A 19,240-nucleotide genomic window follows, 5' to 3' on the forward strand; every position below is an offset into this window, starting at 1 on the left:
TTGCAGCACATTGTACATCATAGGCAACTACATTTTTTTCCCATCCAGCTTCTTCTATAGAAATTGATACCTTTTTAAGCAATAAGTTTCAAACTACAAAAGCAGTTTAAGCAATGAAACTTGGGTGCATGTCATTCTGCATGACTTTGTGCCTGTTCCAACTACCTGAGTGGTCATGCTAGTCAGTATGACACCCTAACACGTCTCGTTGCAGTGACACAGTGCCCTCGAAGTACATTATTTTTATACAAACTTTTTTCAGTATATTTAATTATTTAGTTTACCTGTCAGAGAAAATGATCCTACCAAAACCGTGTTCAATATTAATAAAAGTAATTAACAACCACAAAATGTAATTATACATAAAATAAAGGATGGTATTAATAGTGTGTCCTTGAAATGTATGCACCTGAAATATTCACTGAAAGTTTAAAGATTGTCCATTTAAAAATTTCTAATCCGTTCTGTAGTTGCTACAGAACAATTCTAAAAGTTTATACTCATAAACTGAATAGACTTTTTTTACCCAAGTTCTCTCTCTTGTGTTCTGATTATCTTTCATCTTCTGTGTACCTCACTCTCTCTGAGCTCCCCAAGTGACTCTCTGGTCTCCATCATATTTCCTATATCCCTTTGAGCCTGTTTGTTTTTTCTCTCCTTTTAGAACCTCTAAACCTCAGAAACACACATTATTCCTTGTGCACAAATTCTGTTTGACATTAGTGGATTTCTATTAACATAATTTACAGACTATAGAACGCTAATGCAAGTAAAATTAAAAAAAGTTTTGTGCATACTCCAGTAAATGGTTTTCAGAAACAAACAAATGGCTTTCTTCAGATTTTGTTCTTCAAATTATAATAAAATGATAGAACACAAATGACTAAAACATAGAATGTATAGGGAAATATAAAAGGCATCACGCAGAACATTATCCCATACAGCTTAACAAATATTGATCACTTTTTGTAAAAGCAAATTTTAATTGTAATGTCTTTTTCTGGGCTGATGGTTTGCATGTCACACTTCAAGATGATACAATTTGAAATGACTGAGTTATAAACCTAATTTCAAAAAAATGTGTTTTAAAGAAAAACCTGACGGATTCTTAATTATAGCGGCCATACCGAGCACCGTTATAGTGCCGTCATGACTCACTTTAACAGGGTAATCAAAAGGCTAAATGTTTTCATTCCTTTTTTAAAACTGTCTGTGGAGCATCTAAGCAAACTGTTTTGCTGATGTTTAATGTATCAGTGATTAAAAATAAGACCTGAATATCTGCAGTGCCAAAATGATTATTTGAAAAACGTTGTGATTACACCTTTGTTACAGAGGTTGCCCAGGCTAAGCTTGTGAGGAAGGTCAACTTTCTGGGATAGTTACAGATAAATGGCAGATTTGGGCTTACCTAGATAAACTATGGGTAAATTTTCAAAACACTGGGTATGAATTGTTATTTAAATTCCCTGTTGCTTCTATGTGAAAAATGTAGAATATGTTCCATTCAGCTTAGAATTGATGTCTAAGTAATATTGCATGGTAGTATGGGCAAAGGTTTGTTTTTTGTTTTTGTTTTTTTTTTTAAGTTTTTGTTCAACTTGTTAAAGTTCCTAGGTGAACAGTGCTAGAGACAGAAGATCTTTGTCTGCAAACAGGATAAGTATAGCACTTGAACCAGTAATGGAAACTTCTCAATCCTGGTCTGCCTTGTGCCTTAACCCTGATCTTAGAAGGACCCTTTCTAGGGATGAGATAGCATAGCTGTCTTCATGTTACCATTGTAATTTAATTTTGAAGGAAAGAATCTTACTGATGTAGTTTTGTTTTGTGCAATTCAGTGTATAACATTTTCTATAATTTTACATCAATAAAAATTAAAAAACCTTTTAACATATCAGAAAACATTTCCATAGTGTAAAAACATAAGAGACATTGATCAGGCTCCTAATACAAACAAGTTCAGAGTTTTCTTTTTCAGGAAGTAGTAGTAGTGTCTAAACAGACACCCACTCACTTGTTTTCAGGGTGGAGACTCTTGCTTTCACTTTGCAGCATAAAGCATCAGGATTTTGATTTTTACAAACCTGAAAGAAGTGTACATCTGTGGGGCACACACTTAAGAAATACCTAGATTTGCTTTCTGACATCTTTATTACCACTAGAGAGAACTTTGGTCAGCATTAAGTTTGCATATTTAAGTGACAGATGGCATATTTAAGAGGAATTGACATATGATTTCTCCTGTGATTTAATTATGGAAGGGAGATCCATGGCCAGGAAGGATTGATAACTGTGACATGTTGTCTATCACCTTCAGATGGTATGGAGTAACTGTGGATATGTCTATACTGCAATCAAGAAGTATGATTGCAGCTGTCATAAACAGATAAGTAAGAGTTAATGGAACAGAAGTACTTCATATCTCTTTTGCCTGTAAAGGGTTAACAAGATCAGTGAGACTGGCTGTCACTTGACCAGAGGACCAATCAGGGGACAGGATACTTTCAAATCTTGAGGGAGGGAAGTTTTTGTGTGTGCTGTTAGTTTTTGGTGGTTGTTCACTCTGGGGGCTCAGAGGGATCAGACTTGCAACCAGGTTTCTCTCCAATCTCTCCGATACAGGCTCTTATAAATTCAGAATAGTGAGTACTAGGTAGATAAAGCGAGTTAGGCTTACGGTTGTTTTCTTTATTTGCAAATGTGTATTTGGTTGGAAGGAGTTCAAATGTGTATTTGGCTGAAAGGAGTTCAAATTGGTATTTTGCTGAAAAGATTTTAATTTGTACTTGTATACATAGGCTGGGAGGGTATTCCCAGTGTCTATAGCTGAAAGAACCTGTACCTATTCCATTTTTTTAAATTTACAAAGATAATTTTTACTGTTTTTTCTTTCTTTAATTAAAAGTTTCTTGTTTAAGAACCTGATTGTTATTTTTATTCTGGCGTGAGACTCCATGGGACAGGGTCTGGATCCACCAGGGAATTGGTGGGGAGAAAGGAGGGACAGGGGAGAGAGGTTAATTTTCTCTCTGTGTGAGGATTACTTTCTCTCTCAGGGAGAGTCTGGGAGGGAGAGAGAGAAGGAGGAGGGGAGGTAAATTTTCCTCTCTGTTTAAAGATTCAAGGAGTTTGAATCACAGTGATCTTCCAGGGTAACCCAGGGAGGGGAAGCCTGGGAGAGGCAACGGTGAGGGAAAGGGTTTACTTTCCTTGTGTTAAGATCCAGAGTGTCTGGGTCTTGGGAGTCCCCGGGCAAGGTTTTGGGGGGACCAGAGTGTACCAGGCACTGGAATTCCTGGTTGGTGGCAGCGCTACAAGTACTAAGCTGGTAATTGAGCTTAGAGGAATTCATGCTGGTACCCCATCTTTTGGACTCTAAGGTTCAGATTGGGGAATTATACCATGACAGCAGCTCATGCCAGCATACTCAAGATAGCTAGATCAAAGCTAGCTTAAGTAACAATAGCTATGTATCCACGGCAATAGCACAGGCTAGCCTCCTGAGTACAACTCTTTCCATACAGGAGTAGCTAACTCATGCCACTACCCCTGCTTCCACAGCTACACTGCTGCTGCTACTTGAGCTAGCTGTGATCTCAGAGCTAGCTCAGGTACACTACACATGCTGCAATCACAGCGCTCAACTGCAAGGGAGACATACCCCAAGAGATCCTCCACAGAATTTCATTTTGGTAGAGATCCCCCCCCAACTTCCTTCAGCTTTACTTTATCTTAGCCAAAAGACTTAGAAATATTCCCCTTCTTTTATCTTAATTCCTCTTTGCCCTCCCTGTGTATAGCATTTTTTCCTACATCCTTAACATAGCCTCTAGTGGTACACTGGTTGGAGGTACCAATACCTGAGTAGATAGTTTACCTGGAGATTTGTTTTTCCTTAACAACATTTATATTTGTTTTCTAGTTTTGTTTTGATGAATTAATGCTTATGAAAAGTACTAGTTTAACTGAAATCTCCCATTCACAGAATGAGTCAAGTATGGGCAGAAAAAGTGAACACTTCCTCACACTGTCCTGGTAGTCTGTTTAACCTTGTGCTGAATGGGTCGGTTCTAAGGATGACGTTGTAAGTCCCCTCGTTGATTCAGTCCCTAGTGTTTCTGCTTAGATTACACAAGGCTGCCAATTTTGTGGGTGCCTTTTGTGATGTAAACTCTGTCCTCTAAGACCTGGGCAGAAACCACAGTTCACTTCACATAAGTCGCTGAGCATTTATCAGAGAGTAACAACTTTGCCAGGTTTTCAAGTTTTCTTTTTCTCTGCTTTGAAAGATTTTACACTGGAAGATCTGCTTCAGAGACACAGTAGAGTGATATTTTCAGTGTTGCCAAAAATGTGGCGTAAATAATGTGCTGCATCATTTCACTTAGATCCGTGTGCAAAAGCAGTCTTGGGCAAACAGCTCTTTCCTTGTCTGTGAGTAAGGGGGACTTTTCCACCTCTATTTTGCCTTCTCTTCCCACGCAACCCTCAGCTCCTGCAAAAGGATGCAACACAATTATGTCTGTTATGGGTAGAAAGGACTGAATGGGCTGTGGTGAACAGGACACATACCTTCCAACTTTTGGCCTGGTAGAGCTTAGTCAGAAAAGAAAATAAGCCACGGTCTGTTCTCGGTTCAGTGGATTTCCTTGAAGGGAGTTCCTGAAAGTGCAGCTCCAAAGGAACTGTGGTGCCTGATAACCAGAAGCCAGTTCAGGTTTTGTGTTGTCATCAGTGTAGGGTTTATGTTCATGCAGCATGAGGTTTCGGAATGGGTGCAGATTCTGTGAGCACAATATAGCTCACCCGTGTTTGGAAATTTGGCCCAAAATGTTTAGCTGAATAATATGACATCTTCACAGTTGCATCTGTTGTGCTTGAAATAGTCACTTGTAGTATATCTGATTAACTGCACCTGGATCTGTAAATCAGACAGATAAGTTATAAATATTTGAACATCACAGCAATTTTAAAAATCGTAATATGTCTGCCAGTTGTGAAGCTGCTGTTTGATGTTACACAAATTTTCAATACAGTTTAAAAAAAAAAAAAAACCTACACCTCGGCAGCAATCCGGATTTTCACATTTGTTTGAGAACCCTCTTTAAAGAGGATGCAATCTAAGAGTTTATTATTTTAATAATGTTTCTGACAGAATGGCATCTTGCATCAGGATCAAAACCTACTGTTTTACATCCTTGTATTCAGCTAGATGGTGTGGAAACAGAAAACAAAAACAAAAAAAGAGTATTAAATGTCTTCTGAAAACGGGGGAAAGTGCACTAAATTTTAAAGTGAAGCAGCATGTATCACCTCTCCTTCCATTGGCTGTGTATCCAACATCAATACAACAATTTAGGAGCCAAATTACTAAACAAGCTGCCAATTAGGCTTGCAGTCAGCTGGATAGATTAGTGGGTAAGAGAGTCAGATACAAGATTTTCATCTCTTGAGCCAATTACGCAAGTGAATTACCATCCACAATGCTCCTTGGAAGATTTGCAGTAAAAAGACTGTCTCTGCTGTGACAGACATAAGTGAGATCCAGGGTAGGAGGTAAGGGTTAGCAGGCCATGTATTGCAAAAATTGCTCAAGCAAAAGGAGATCCTTCTAGGAAAGGATTTAAAGGATTTAGGGCTGCCAGGAGTGCAAGAAGAAGAAATAATAGTTGTGGAATGGTCTGCTAAGGCATAGTTGTTCCACTCACAAATTTTTAATCTTATAAAAGAAAGATGAGAGTCTAGGACTAAATTTCAATGCAGTATAATTTTCTGAGAAATTATCCTTAGCATTAAAAAAATAATAATAATTTGGTCAAAGTTGAAATTGCACAAATCCACCTTCCTTTACTCTTATGCCAGAAAAAGACCTTTGTGTTGCTTTCCTAAAGTTTATTGAAGATTCTAAACTGGATTCTGATTTTAGTTACACCAGTATAAATCCAAAATAATTTAAGTGATGTCAGTTTAGTCATAAACTGAAATCTGATTTTGCCTCATTAGCAATAACAAGAATATTATAGCTTTCCACCCTTTTTAAATATTGAAAGTCACCACAGTAGTACATTGGGTAACTGTCCTGTTTTTAATCTATAAGAAATAGAAGCCTAGATGGTAAGCTGATATGTTCTAAATAAGGTATTCTACACTTAAGAGAAAATATATTTGCAGTTTGCAATATAGTTCAAAACTGAGCAGTGAGTTGTTTGTTTCCTGCTGAGATTCACACACTAGTAAAACATTATTTCTTAAATATTAAGCAAATTTAAATCCTGAACTTTTGCAAGCTGTTGTGTCCAAAAATGATTAAACAGATGTGGAGCCTGCAGCAGCATTAGACCTCTGATCTGATTTTTAGCTTACAGATGGGATGGAATTAAATTAATTCATGGCAATCACTGTAAAATCAAGGGTATGGCACTGAATGCTAGTGCACTGTTTAACCAGAATGTACCTGTTTCAACAGCTGTTAAGAAAAATTACATGCCTTAATTTTTCATAAGAACAGCCATAATGGGTCAGACCAGAGGTCCCTCTAGCCCAGTATCCTGTCTTCCGACAGTGTCCAATGCAAGGTGCCCCAGAGGGAATGAACAGAACAGGTAATCAAGTGATCCATCCCCTGTTGCCCATTCCTAGCTTCTGGCAAACAGAGGCTAGGGACACCATCCCTGCCCATCCTGGACAATAGCCATCGATGGACTTATGCTCCATGAATTTATCTAGTTCTTTTTTGAATCCTGTTATAGTCTTGGCCTTCACAACATCCTCAGGCAAGGAATTCCACTAGTTAACTGCGTTGTATGGGGAAAAAAACTTTTGTTTGTTTTACACCTGCTTCCTATTCATTTCATTTAGTGGCCCCTAGTTCTTGTGTTATAAGAAGGAATAAATAACACTTCCTTATTTACTTTCTCCACACCAGTAATGATTTTGTAGACCTCTGTCATATCTATTATATATCATACAGCATAAGTTGTCATGGGATAAGAGGGAAGATCCTTTCATGGATTGAGAACTGGTTAAAACACAGGGAACAAAGGGTAGAAATAAATGGTAAATTTTCAGAATGGAGAGGGATAACTAGTGGTGTTTCCCAAGGGTCAGTCCTAGGACCAGTCCTATTCAACTTATTCATAAATGATCTGGAGAAAGGGGTAAACAGTGAGGTGGCAAGTTTGCAGATGATACTAAACTGCTCAAGATAGTTAAGACCAAAGCAGACTGTGAAGAACTTCAAAAAGATCTCACAAAACTAAGTGATTGGGCAACAGAATGGCAAATGACATTTAATGTGGATAAATGTAAAGTAATGCACATTGGAAAAAATAACCCCAACTATACATACAATATGATGGGAGCTAATTTAGCTACAACTAATCAGGAAAGAGATCTTGGAGTCATCATGGATAATTCTCTGAAGACGTCCACGCAGTGTGCAGCGGCAGTCAAAAAACCAAACAGGATGTTAGGAATCATTTAAAAAAAGGGATAGAGAATAAGACGAAGAATATCTTATTGCCCTTGTATAAATCTGTGGTATGCCCACATCTTGAATACTGCGTACAGATGTGGGGTCTTATCTCAGAAAAAGATATACTGGCATTAGAAAAGGTTCAGAGAAGGGCAACTAAAATGATTAGGGGTTGGAACGGGTCCTATATGAGGAGAAAAGATTAAAGAGGCTAGGACTTTTCAGCTTGGAAAAGAGGAGACTAAAGGCGGATATGATAGAGATGTATAAAATCATGAGTGGTGTGGAGAAAGTGAATAAGGAAAAGTTATTTACTTGTTCCCATAATATAAGAACTAGGGGCTACCAAATGAAATTAATGGGCAGCAGGTTTAAAACAAATAAAAAGAAGTTCTTCTTCACACAGCACACAGTCAACCTGTGGAACTCCTTGCCTGAGGAGGTTGTGAAGGCCAGGACCATAACAGGCTTTAAAAGAGAACTAGATAAATTCATGGCAGTTAAGTTCATTAATGGCTATTAGCCAGGATGGGTAAGGAATGGTGTCCCTAGCCTCTGTTTGTCAGAGGGTGGAGCTGGATGGCAGGAGAGAGATCACTTGATCATTACCTGTTAGGTTCACTCCCTCTGGGACACCTGGCATTGGTCACTGTCGGTAGACAAGATACTGGGCTGGATGGACCTTTAGTCTCACCCAGTATGGCCATTCTTATGTTTTTATCCCTCCTTAGTCGTATCTTTTCCAAGCTGAAAAGACCGAGTCTTATTAATCTCTCATCAGCCGTTCCATACCGCTAATCATTTTTGTTGCCCTTTTCTGAACCTTTTCCAATTCCAATATATCTTTTTTGACATGAGGCAACCAAATCTGCACACAGTATTCAAGGTGTGGGCGCACCATGGATTTATGTAGAGGCAATATGATATTTTGTCTTATCATCTGTCCCTTTCTTGATGATTCCCAACATTCCGTTTGATTTTTTGACTGGTGCTGCACACTGAGTGGATGATTTCAGAGAACTATCCACAATGACTCAAAGATCTTTCTTGAGTGGTAACAGCTAATTTACACCCCATTATTTTATATGCATAGTTGGGATTATGTTTTCCAATGTGCATTACTTTGCATTTATCAACACTGAATTTAATCTGCCATTTTGTTGCCCAGTCACCCAGTTTTCAGAGATCCTTTTGTGGCTCTTCGCAGTCTGCCTGGGACTTAACTATTTTGAGTAGCTTTGTATCATCTGCAAATTTTGCCACCACACTGTTTACCCCTTTTTCCAGATCATTTATGAATATGTTGAATAGGACCGGGCCCAGTACAGACCTCTGGGAGACACCACTATTTAAGTCTCTCCATTCTGAAAACTGATCATTTATTCCTACCCTTTATTTCCTATCTTTTAACCAATTACCAGTCTGTGAGAGAGAGTTTCCCTCTTATCCCATGACTGCTTGCTCTGCTTAAGAGCCTTTGGTGAGGGACCTTGTCAAAGGCTTTCTGAAAATCTAAATACGTTATATCCACTGGATCCCCTTGTCCGCGTGCTTGTTGACTCCCTCAAAGAATTCTAGTAGATTGGTGAGGCATGATTTCCCTTTACAAAAACCATGTATTCCCCAACAAATTATGTTCATCTATGTGTCTGACAGTTTTGTTCTTTACTATAGTTTCAACCTGTTTGTCTGGTACTGCAGTCAGGCTTACCAGCCTGTAATTGCCGGGGTCACCTCTGGAAAGATACATTTCATAGAAATGTACCTTCAGTTCCATCATAAATATCATTTCACAATAAAAATTTTATTGGACGTTTTTGTTATTTCCTCAAACTTTTTTAAAATACACAAAATTTTTTTTCCTTTTTGGGTTTCATATTAAGCATATTTCTTATTTACAATTATGGGTTTCACATTAAGCATGCATATGTATAATAGAGATGGGCTCCAGAGGCTGTGTATGTGTGTGTATATACACAGTAGTTTGTATTTTTGGGCTGTGGCTCTTGCTCAGTATAGGTATAGGAATTTGAAAGCACTGTCTTGCCATCCAAGTTACTGTTCCTTCAGTTCTTTCCCCTCACTTATGTCATGGCAACCTCTTCAATGAGTTGCCCACTCATCTGGCAAAACAGGAACCAAATTATTACGGTTTCTATCACATTTTGTAGTCTCTATAAGGCAGAAGGGTCTGCTAGTGAAATTCCTGCAAATTATTAACATAGAGTACTGATTTCAGTTCCTCATAACCACTGCCTCTTTCCCACCCCCCACCTCTGTTGCTGCCTTTCACATGTCACATTTTGCATAGCTGCTTTTCCGTGAGGTGGCAGCAGCGAGTTGTTCTTGTTCTTGCTTGAGGCTGGGTCAAGACTGAACATGTCCTGGAGGTAGTGCAACCCTTTTGAGGGGCAATATGTTTTTGCCACTCTCTGAAAGCCCCTATTGGCCAGTCCAAGAAGTGCCATTGAAATGAGTTAAACGCTGAGCTTAAAGATATATATTGCACGGACAAAAACTGCATTTAATTAGAGAATAAAAGCCCATGGGGGGGAAAGTAACAAACAATGTAGCATGGTATTTGTCATACTCTATTCTTTCCCATCCTTAAACCAATCAGCAATGAGAATGGTATTTGATTGCTGATTGGTCATAGAATGGAGGAAAAGGACTGCAATGAATAAAATTACCAGTAACTGTCTTCTTATATCAGAAGGGTAGCCGTGTTAGTCTGGATCTGTAAAAGCAGCAAAGAACACCAAGGGAGGAGAAACTGCTTTTGTAGTTGGCTAGCCATTCACAGTCTTTGTTTAATCCTGAGCTGATGGTGTCAAATTTGCAGATGAACTGAAGCTCAGCAGTTTCTCTTTGAAGTCTGCTCCTGAAATTTTTTTGCTGCAAATTTGACACCATCAGCTCAGGATTAAACAAAGACTGTGACTGGCTAGCCAACTACAAAAGCAGTTTCTCCTCCCTTCGTGTTCAAACCTCAACTGCTAGAAGAGGGCCTCATCCTCCCTAATCGAACTAACCTCGTTATCTCCAGCCAGATTCTTGCTTGCATATATATACCTGCCTCTGGAAATTTCCAGTACATGCATCTGACGAAGTGGGTATTCACCCACGAAAGCTCATGCTCCAATACGTCTGTTAGTCTATAAGGTGCCACAGGACTCTTTGCTGTCTTCGTATAGAAAGTGGAGAGACTCAAAATGTGCGGGATAAAATAACTATAATTTGATTCACTTTTTATAAAGACATTGTAAGACTTAGACTTCAAAACTGACTAAACTAAGGGATAATATACTGTTGATACCAAATCTTATCGAAATAAAATACAACCCGCCTGCGTGCTTGCTAAGAAAATAAAAACAGGAAAGTATATTAGTTGTTTACAGTGTGCTTTAATTTTTTTGGTGTTGCACAGACCTCAAGCAAAACCCAAAAATATTGTTGGACATACATGATGTTTTTCTGTGCACAAAAACAAAACAAAAAATAAGCTGTTTTGTTGGCTGAATTCAGAGAGTTTGGTGTTTTTAGAGTTCTAATAGAAAATCATGTACAATGGAGTGGAAAAAGTAATTATACTGTATATTTTAAAAGTAGTTAAGTGTCTTTAAAACAAAATGTATTCCAATTACCCTGTCAGTCACAGAAAGAGGAAATGCATTCTGTTACAGGAAAAAATCAAAAATAGAAGCATGAGTTTATTAAATAGCATGTTTCAGGGTACAAATTGTTCATCTCTATAGCCTCTTTCTGTTCTTATTGTGTGAGGAATTGGATTTGATATAGCAAGATACATAGTTTATACAACGTTAACTTTGCTTTTTAAATGGACTCTAGTGAACCTGCAAAGTTGTTTACTCTGTTTTGGGCTGTTCTCTATAGTTTACACTCCAGTGTGTGTTTCTGGCACTGCTATGCAAACTAAGGTGACCAGATAGCAAATGTGAAAGGTCGGGACAGGAGTGGGGGATAATACGACCTATATAAGAAAAAGACCCAAAAATCGGAACATCTGGTCACCCTAATGCAAACTCAGGAATCATCTGACATATCCAATTCTGAGATAGTGTGAGCACCTTGACATTTTTCCCCTTTCCTTGGAAGCTCTGTGAACTTTATTCCCCTCCATTGTTTTTAAGACATTAGGACCCCACTACCAATTTCATTGCTCAAGTTATCCCCAAAAAAGTGGGTTAATTGATACTTCTGTAGTTTTAGTAAGGGTGTTTACCCATCATTTAGTTTGGACATCAATTTTTTTTTCCCCATTTTCTGTGCTGGAAACAAGAGCTAAAAAGGTCCACAGCCTGCGCTGTGTATGCTCTGTCATTGTCAGGGACTTGTCTGTATGAAAACTCTCTCTGTCTATGAGAGGCCTGAAAAGAAAGGAATTTTTTGTTGTTGAATTTTGGGCTGGTCAGTTCAAGAGCACCCTCTCACAGCCTGGCGCCTACTGACTTCAGAGGCTTTATCACCTAACGTTAAGTACCGCTTCAAACCAATATTAAAGTTAGCTTTCTCTCAACACCCTTTCCTTTTTCTTTGACTTGGGGACCGGAATAGTGGCTATCTAGCTTTCTTCTGACCACAGTAGATAATGCTTAAGTACTGTAAATTTGTTGCCACAATAATCACAGGTAAGATATATCATGAAGGTTTGAATATGCATCTCTCATTTTCAGTTTGACTACTGCCTGTGTACGCTGTTTCAGTGTAGCTTTCTAGATTTATATATTGAGGAGCTTCACAATATTTGTTCAACTTTTGTTCTAACACTCCTTAGTAAAGTTAATGTTATAATGAACCGATTGCTCATCAGAGGTAAATGATTATTTTAAAACTTTAGTCTCTCTAAAAACACATAACTATGATCTCCCTACAGTTGTTACTAGAGTTCTTTTAAAAAAAAAATGGGGGGGCATGGAGGCTAGTATGAATGGGTGGGAAACTAACTTATTTATTGGTAGTAGAATCTAGGAGCCCGAGTCATAGACCAGGAGTCTATTGCGCTACATTCGGTACAAATACAGAGGGGAAAAAAACATTGTCCCTACCCCAATGGCTAATGCCTTAAGTCTTGCAAGCTTTGGAAATTCATTCAGAGCAGATTAAACAAAAATCCAGTTCCCTGAAACATCTCACCTTCAGTGTAGACAATTAAGAGGTTTCAACTTTTTTTCCTCCTGCAGGGCAGGATGTCGTACACCTTACTTCCTCCCCCATTTCATAATTCATACTACCTGCATTTATATCAGGAGTAGGCACTTATCCAAGGCAGTGCATGCAGGAAAGCTTACCAGTGCATCAGCTCCAAAACTCAGTAATACAGAAGTTTAGTAAATGGAAGAGAAAAGACATTAGATTTAAATGCCTTTCACTTTTCATTTTCCTTTGCTACGACAAATACTTCTGTTTTCTACATTCACAAGAAAAGTAAATCTGTTGGGGTTAACCCCTTTACTATTGGCATTCTGTCTCCTAGTATGTGTATTGCTTTTCTTCTAACAGGATATCAAGCAGATGGTGGTACTGAGGGAGTACAAGCATATGATAAAAGTATAGACACTCGTTCTGTAGAAAAGATATTACTCAAAAACATATCAAACAACTTTATTTAAAAATAATGTTCTCAAGTCTGAGATACATAAAACTGTACAAGTGGCCACTTCTCATTTACATTGTACAGTAGCACACAATTAGGCATTAATCAGGGATTCCTCATGCTCAATGATACAAAATAAGCTTTTTCTTTTTTAAAAGGATAAATTGAGATCAAATAGGATAAACCTACCAATCTCCTACAGTAATTTTCACATTCAGAGTATTTTACAGACAGTGGGAAAGATTCTCTTTTAAGTTATCTGGTGTAAATCCAGAATAAATTCATTGATATCAACTGACTCTTACACCTACATAACCACGATCAGAATCTGCTTTTATTTCTGATTAATGGTAAGTCAGCCTTTGGCCACATTCACAGATATGTTTTGTGATGGTAAAAATGTTTTGTTTCGTGATGTTTAAGAGTTGGAATGTTACGGTATTATATTTTATTTAGGGGAAGTTTAAGACTGTGATGATTTCTCAAAATGGAAAAGCAATGCATGTAGAAAAGTTTGTACCGTTTTGTTTAAAGGGAACATTCTTCAATGAAAATTCATATTGTACTTCCAAGTGTTTATATTTGCCTTTTAAATCTTTCAGTAATCTTTAGTAAAACAATTTACTGAAATAGGATACAAATGGACTGGAGAATATTATATGCAGTGTTGCCATAGCCTTGTTGCTCCCAGGATATTAGAACGATGAGGTGGATGAGGTAATATCTTTTATTGGACCACCTTCTGTTGTTCCAGAGTTGGTCTCATAAATGATACTACCTCACCCACCTTGTCTCTGAAGAATATTATGTCAGTTGTCTGCTCTGCATTTGTTGCTGTTGTGAGAATTCAAATCATAAGTAATTGGTTGTTTTATTAAACATCTCAGCATACTCCAGTTGAATGAAAAGCATTTATTGTATCAATGAGGGTGGAAAGATAAGGTGTGATGTTTCTTAGGCCCATGTTTGATATCTGTAACTAACTTGGTAGTCAAATCGTCCTCTCCATGCATTGATAAATTTATTCAGGTTTTGAGTTGTCTCTGAATCTGACATCCAGCATGTTCTTCTCATGCTTAAGAGATCTGCAGCAAAAATAAATGTGTAATGCTTAAAAATTGAGCTATTCTTAAAAAAAAGAAAAAGTGAAACTGTAGACCATATATGTAGAATTAACATACAGCCATGAGTCAACATATACCTCTACCCCGATATAATGCTGTCCTCGGGAGCCAAAAATTCTTACCACATTATAGGTGAAACCACATTATATCGAACTTGCTTTGATCCACTGGAGTGTGCAGCCCCTCCCCCCCCAGAGCACTGCTTTACCGCATTATATCCGAATTCGTGTTATATCAGGTCACTTTATATTGGGGTAGAGGTGTATGCAAAAACAGCCTGTTCTAGCAATCTATTAGATGAATTAGAAAAAGAAGGGTTAATGCTTTAAAGGAGATTATCTTGCTCTTTTCCACACGCAGTATTGATTAATGCTGTGTGTTTCTTTTAATCTCAGGGTTTGTAGGTGAAAACGCCCAACCAATCCCAGAAAACAACATTGGAAACAGAATGCTTCAAAATATGGGCTGGACTCCTGGCACAGGCCTGGGACCCGATGGCAAAGGGATATCAGAACCAGTCAGAGCCATCCAGAGACCAAAGGGACTTGGACTTGGATTTAGCTGACAGAGAAGCACCCCAACTGCTGTACAGAAATCAGGAAGACTAACCTTAATTTAAAGGGGGAAAAAAGCTTAAGTCTTATATTGTATTTTGTCATCAGCAAATCCAGTTGTTGTTCACTTATGGAGTTCTGAAGCCTAAATGTTTCATCTTGACTACTCTGGCTTTCAAGATGCAAGGTAGTCACAGTGGCAAAAGAGGTGTTTGAATCCTAACTCTGTAATGGTGCTAAAATGTAAAAACAATTGTACTTTTTAATTTTCTGTGATCTTAAAATGAAGTTTGTTAGGTATATGATTCAAAATGTAATGCGTTTATTTTTCCTGAAAAGCTTCTCTCACACAGCAGATTTCAGCGCTTGGGCAAACATTTTTTGGTACCATTTTCTCATCTGAAGTGGTCTGAAAGGATTTGTTATCAAGGAAAATTAAATCTTAGAAAGCTACTATGTTGGTTCATTTTTCCTTCCTTTACAGGCAAAAATTTCCAAACTAGGTATTTCTAGAAGTTGGCCATAGATGAGGATAGGTTAACATGATCTCTGCTTTTCCATGGCGACATATATTAGGTGCCCCCAAATGGCGACACGGTATGCAATTTTGCATAAGGCGAGTATAACTGATGGTAGCTTTATCACTATAGGAATGTAGCCCCATTATCTTGTAAAGCATCATGCTCACCAGTGTGAAAGCCCGAATTCTAGTGCTTTTATAATTGTTTTTACATCTTGTAAGATATTTTTAAGTAAATATTTTTAAAACTTTTAGTGTTCACCCTCAGCTTGGAATTCTGGTTATTTTTAATACTAGTGTTCCCTTGACTCTCCACCTCAAAAATGTGACCCTTGCAGTGGTTCTTAAACTTTGGGTTTTGGTATATTTTGAATTGACTGGTAGGTTACAGCAAGGAGTGGCTAACAGTCAATGTTTTTTGTGGTCATGATATTGGTATCCTACCACAAACTTTAAAGCATCATGGAAGAAGCAGAGAAAAGACAAAGTGAAGCAGATAAGAAGAGAGGGAAATACTCTGATTTTAAAGTCAAGGGGGGATCATTAAGCAATTTTAATCTGTATCCAATATCAGCACCGATAAATTCATCAAACACCAGCCAATCAAGCTGCTAGGATGCTGGTGGCGTAAAGCAAATTTCACATTAGGGAGGTATAATAGAATTGAAGAGGAGCCATCATTCAAAATGCTAAGGCTGAAAACTTGGCCCCATTGAAGTCAGTATTAACATTTCCACTGACTTCAGTGGGGCCAAGATCTTATTCTAAATTGGTCAGGAAGATGGCTCTTTTTCCCCTCACAGCCTCGTCCATTTTCCATCAAACACAGTACTAGGAAAGTAGCTACAAGAGCAAGCAACAAATTAATTGAAAAGCAGTGTTCTCACTTTCCAAGTGCTAGTATTTATCTGTTTTTTGTCCCTTTTTACAATCTGCTTACTATTGACCTAGTGTAGAGTAACTGGTTAGTGTCTGATGTAACATTTGATCAGCATCAAGGATGACAAGTTCAATGAATTGGAAGAGAACCCTTTACTTGTGGTTTTAAATGCCTTTTTTGTGTATGTGATTTTTTTTTTTTTGAGAAAGCAACATTTTTTGGACTTCAGTATTTAATCAGCAAGAATATTTGTTTCTATGGAACTTTCTAGGCCACACTGTAGTGTGGCTTTTCCATTTCAGACCTGTACTGTACAGCTAACCTCATTAAACAGATTCTATGACCAAAGAATTTTGTGGCCGTGTAATTGTGAAAATCCAAGAATTTTGAATTCTGCAACTAACAGTGGATTCCACATGTATAACTGCCGTTTAATATACACACATGGCAGTTATATATCTGTACAGATAGCTAGCTATATTTTAACTTATGTGGAATTCTCCTACACGTTTGATACTGCAAAGGGCTATGAAGTGCTGTTGAATTCCAAAGACATGTTTGTGAGTATTATATGGAGCAGTCAATAACTTCTTGAACATGTAGAGTACTTGTGAATTAATAAGTAGTCACATGGCAATGTTAAGTAAAAGCTGTAGGCTCCTATTATTGTGCTGTATTAATGAACATTTAAAAAACCTTCCTCCCCCCTATTACAATTCCATCATTACTGATTATGAAGCCTGTGTATTATCATTTGGTAATTGTAACTGTGACACAAATAACATTGTTTCTAGTATTTCCAGGCAATATACAGTAGCTGCAGAAATTCAAGAAATATCAGTCTGCAGCTTCAAGAGTATTTGAAAATATTTGCTGTATTAGTGAAGAATTTAAAAAGAAAAAACTGCATGGACAAATATTAGGATAAAAGCTTGCTAGTTCCCACTCTGCTCCCCATTTCCCCCATGTGCCTGGGTGCAATTGACCTGGTAAACTCCCTTTGGTGGAGGAATTACTTAGCTTGATGAAGATGTAAAGAATCAGAGCTAAAGTATGAAAACATGTTGGTTTCTAATTTTAAATCAATCAATCAGTCTGTTCAAAAGAAATTATTAGATGTCAAGAGTATTCAAACTGATTTTATTTAGATATATTTATATCTTGTTTGTTTTGCAACTGGAATTTCCTACAAATGCCAGAGCTGACTGGGCACCAGGTAGAGGGAAATGATTTGTTAAAATATAATGTAGTGACATTTTTCTTGATATTGCTGTACAGTTCTCTCCCTACCTCATGCCCCCATTTTCAATTCTGTTTTCCTAGGCCTCTTTACAGTGCTAATGTGATTGTGTAGGTTAGAGCTAGTGTATTCTTTAAAAAGGCCACTTTTTGGAGATGCGTGGCTTTGGGATTGCGATAAAACATGCCTCTATTTCAAAATATGTCTTAAAATTTGCTTGTTGGGTTTTTCCATTACTAGCTTATAACAATACCTACTACAGTGATGCCTCAAATTATTTTAAAAATACATACACAAGTATTTTGATACACCATCTGCTACTAGATATAACATTGAAATTAATTTTCCTTTTCACATATTAATAGATGTTGGACACTCTCATACCTTTCCATTTAGGTGCTCGATTAATTAGTAGCCTAAAATTTTCTGCCTACATTGAAGGTCTAATAAAAGAAACACATACATTTAAAGTAATGTACGTCGAGTTTTGAGTCATCTGTCAATATACCTCAATGTTTTGTGAATTGGGCCATTAACCTTTACTAAAACAGATGAGCAACTGCTGGCAGCATCTTTCTTTTAAATAAATATTTTTTGAAGTAGGAAAAGCATTGTTAACATGCTAATATGTAACAACTTTGTCCCTGAATTTTGGCTTTTCTGTATTTAAGGTCTATAATGGGCCAGTTTAATTGACAACAAATGGCTAAACAATCTGTATAGAATGCATTGGTTTAACACAAGAAAGATGTAATAAAATAAAACAGAGACTTCATTCTTCATGTTATTTTTGTATTTTGTGTACTGCTTTTTTGACAGCAGCGTAATTGCTAAAGTGAGTGGAAGAATGACATCTTTCTGTAACACGGAGTTAAGGCTGCTAATATCTTTAACAAATAAATGTTATTACAAGACTTGTGAAACTTGACTAATGTTCCCTTCCTATTTTTGTATTCCCCAGCAGGAACAGTTACTTAGCTAATTATGTGTAAATTATCTATAGAATTTTAAGTATTTATTTTGATAATTTTGTCAGCAGTACACGCTTTCTTTTCAATGCAGAGCCTTCCTTGGGTGCAATTCAGAAGAGGAGACAGTTAACTACAGATTCAGCTGTGAACTCAGGTGCCCTATATTTTAACATCAATCTTTGTCAATCCCTCAAGGCACATTAGACAAAGGTTCCCTCCTCGGTCTAAAGTGTGGAGACCTCTCTAATGTTTTCGCACCTTACAGGGTCCCAAAGGACACTGTCAAAATCCTGTCCTGCCACTACTTTCCATTGCATAACTAAGTTAACCAGGCACAGTAGATATTTACGAACTTAGCGAAGGACTGATACAAAAATGTACTGTGCATGTCAACTCAAAAGACTCATTGAGAACTATTTCCATGCCAAATTTCAGTACACCAACTATAAAGCTGATTAAAAAATTGCAAAAATGTTATAATTTTTTCCCTTTTCATATGCCTGATCAGATGAACCTGTTCTGCTTTGACTCCTTCCCCACCTCCCCCAATTATCAAACAGGCTTACACTAGAAACTTTGGGTGTAGCAGTGTCTGCTAGGGTTGTAATCTTTTTGTCACTTCTATGCCTGCAAAAGCCCTATTATAGACACAATTGTACTGGCATAAGTGTGTCATTGCTGGCATAGTTATTTTGGTATAAGCTATATTGGCAAAAGCACTTTTTTTGGCCAGTATATGCTGTGTATAAACCACAAAGGTTGAGCTGGTAAATAACTGATTTTTTTTTTTTAATGGTTTGCATCAAACGGAATCTGGGAATTCTTTTTTAAAAAAAAATCAAAAAAGTGCATTTTGGATT

General features: G+C 37.5%; 1 protein-coding gene across 1 annotated transcript in view; it reads left to right on the forward strand.

Annotated features, from left to right (window-relative positions):
* The window catches only part of GPATCH2 (G-patch domain containing 2), a 191,188-nt gene extending 172,903 nt beyond the window's left edge, over positions 1 to 18,285 (forward strand). The window contains exon 10 of the mRNA XM_030557492.1: positions 14,611 to 18,285. Within this exon, the coding sequence (XP_030413352.1) occupies positions 14,611 to 14,780 (170 nt within the window). The 3' untranslated portion in view covers positions 14,781 to 18,285. The remainder of the gene's footprint in view (positions 1 to 14,610) is intronic.
* The last annotated feature ends 955 nt before the right edge of the window (positions 18,286 to 19,240 follow it).

Source organism: Gopherus evgoodei, chromosome 3, assembly GCF_007399415.2.
Source record: "Gopherus evgoodei ecotype Sinaloan lineage chromosome 3, rGopEvg1_v1.p, whole genome shotgun sequence".
Lineage (NCBI taxonomy): Eukaryota > Metazoa > Chordata > Testudines > Testudinidae > Gopherus > Gopherus evgoodei.